We start from the raw sequence: 459 nt of genomic DNA, 5'->3' as shown, positions 1-459 counted from the left end.
CGAGGCTGCGAGACCCTGGGGCACGGGAAGGGAGCACCTGCTAAGGGCTGCGCAGGCCCTTGCACGTTTGCTTGGCTGGGGTCGCAGGGGGCTGGGACCTTGGCCCCAGGAAGCAGCGGGCAGCGCTGCTCTGTGACGCTGTACAGTTGGTTGCTGAGACTCAGTGTACCCATCTATAAAACGGGACACCCCGGCCACGGGGTCACTAGGAGGACGGGGCGGGGGAAGGGCCAGCACAGAGCAGACCCCGCTCCCTGGCTACCTGGGTGGGCTTGCCGAACCACTTCCACAGCTGCCGGGCCGGCAGGAAGGCGGCGATCTTGGGCCGGTTCTCCACGGACGGCAGGCGCTGCCGCTTGGCCAGCTCCTTGGTGGTGGGGAGGTGGACGCCCTCTCTCTTCTTGGGCCGGCTCTTGGCCCCCGCCCCGGCCTGCGCCGTGGGCGGCAGAGGCTGTGGGG

General features: G+C 69.5%; 1 protein-coding gene across 1 annotated transcript in view; it reads right to left on the bottom strand.

Annotated features, from left to right (window-relative positions):
• The window catches only part of TNRC18 (trinucleotide repeat containing 18), a 70247-nt gene that overhangs the window by 4727 nt on the left and 65061 nt on the right, over nt 1-459 (bottom strand). Inside the window, exon 27 of the mRNA XM_015585177.2 lies at nt 263-451. Coding sequence (XP_015440663.1) covers nt 263-451 — 189 coding nt within the window. The remainder of the gene's footprint in view (nt 1-262; nt 452-459) is intronic.

Source organism: Pteropus alecto, unplaced genomic scaffold (assembly GCF_000325575.1).
Source record: "Pteropus alecto unplaced genomic scaffold, ASM32557v1 scaffold40, whole genome shotgun sequence".
In the NCBI taxonomy this organism is placed as follows: domain Eukaryota; kingdom Metazoa; phylum Chordata; class Mammalia; order Chiroptera; family Pteropodidae; genus Pteropus; species Pteropus alecto.
Note: the sequence above shows the minus strand (reverse complement) of the source record. Positions and strands in the feature narration are given on the sequence as shown.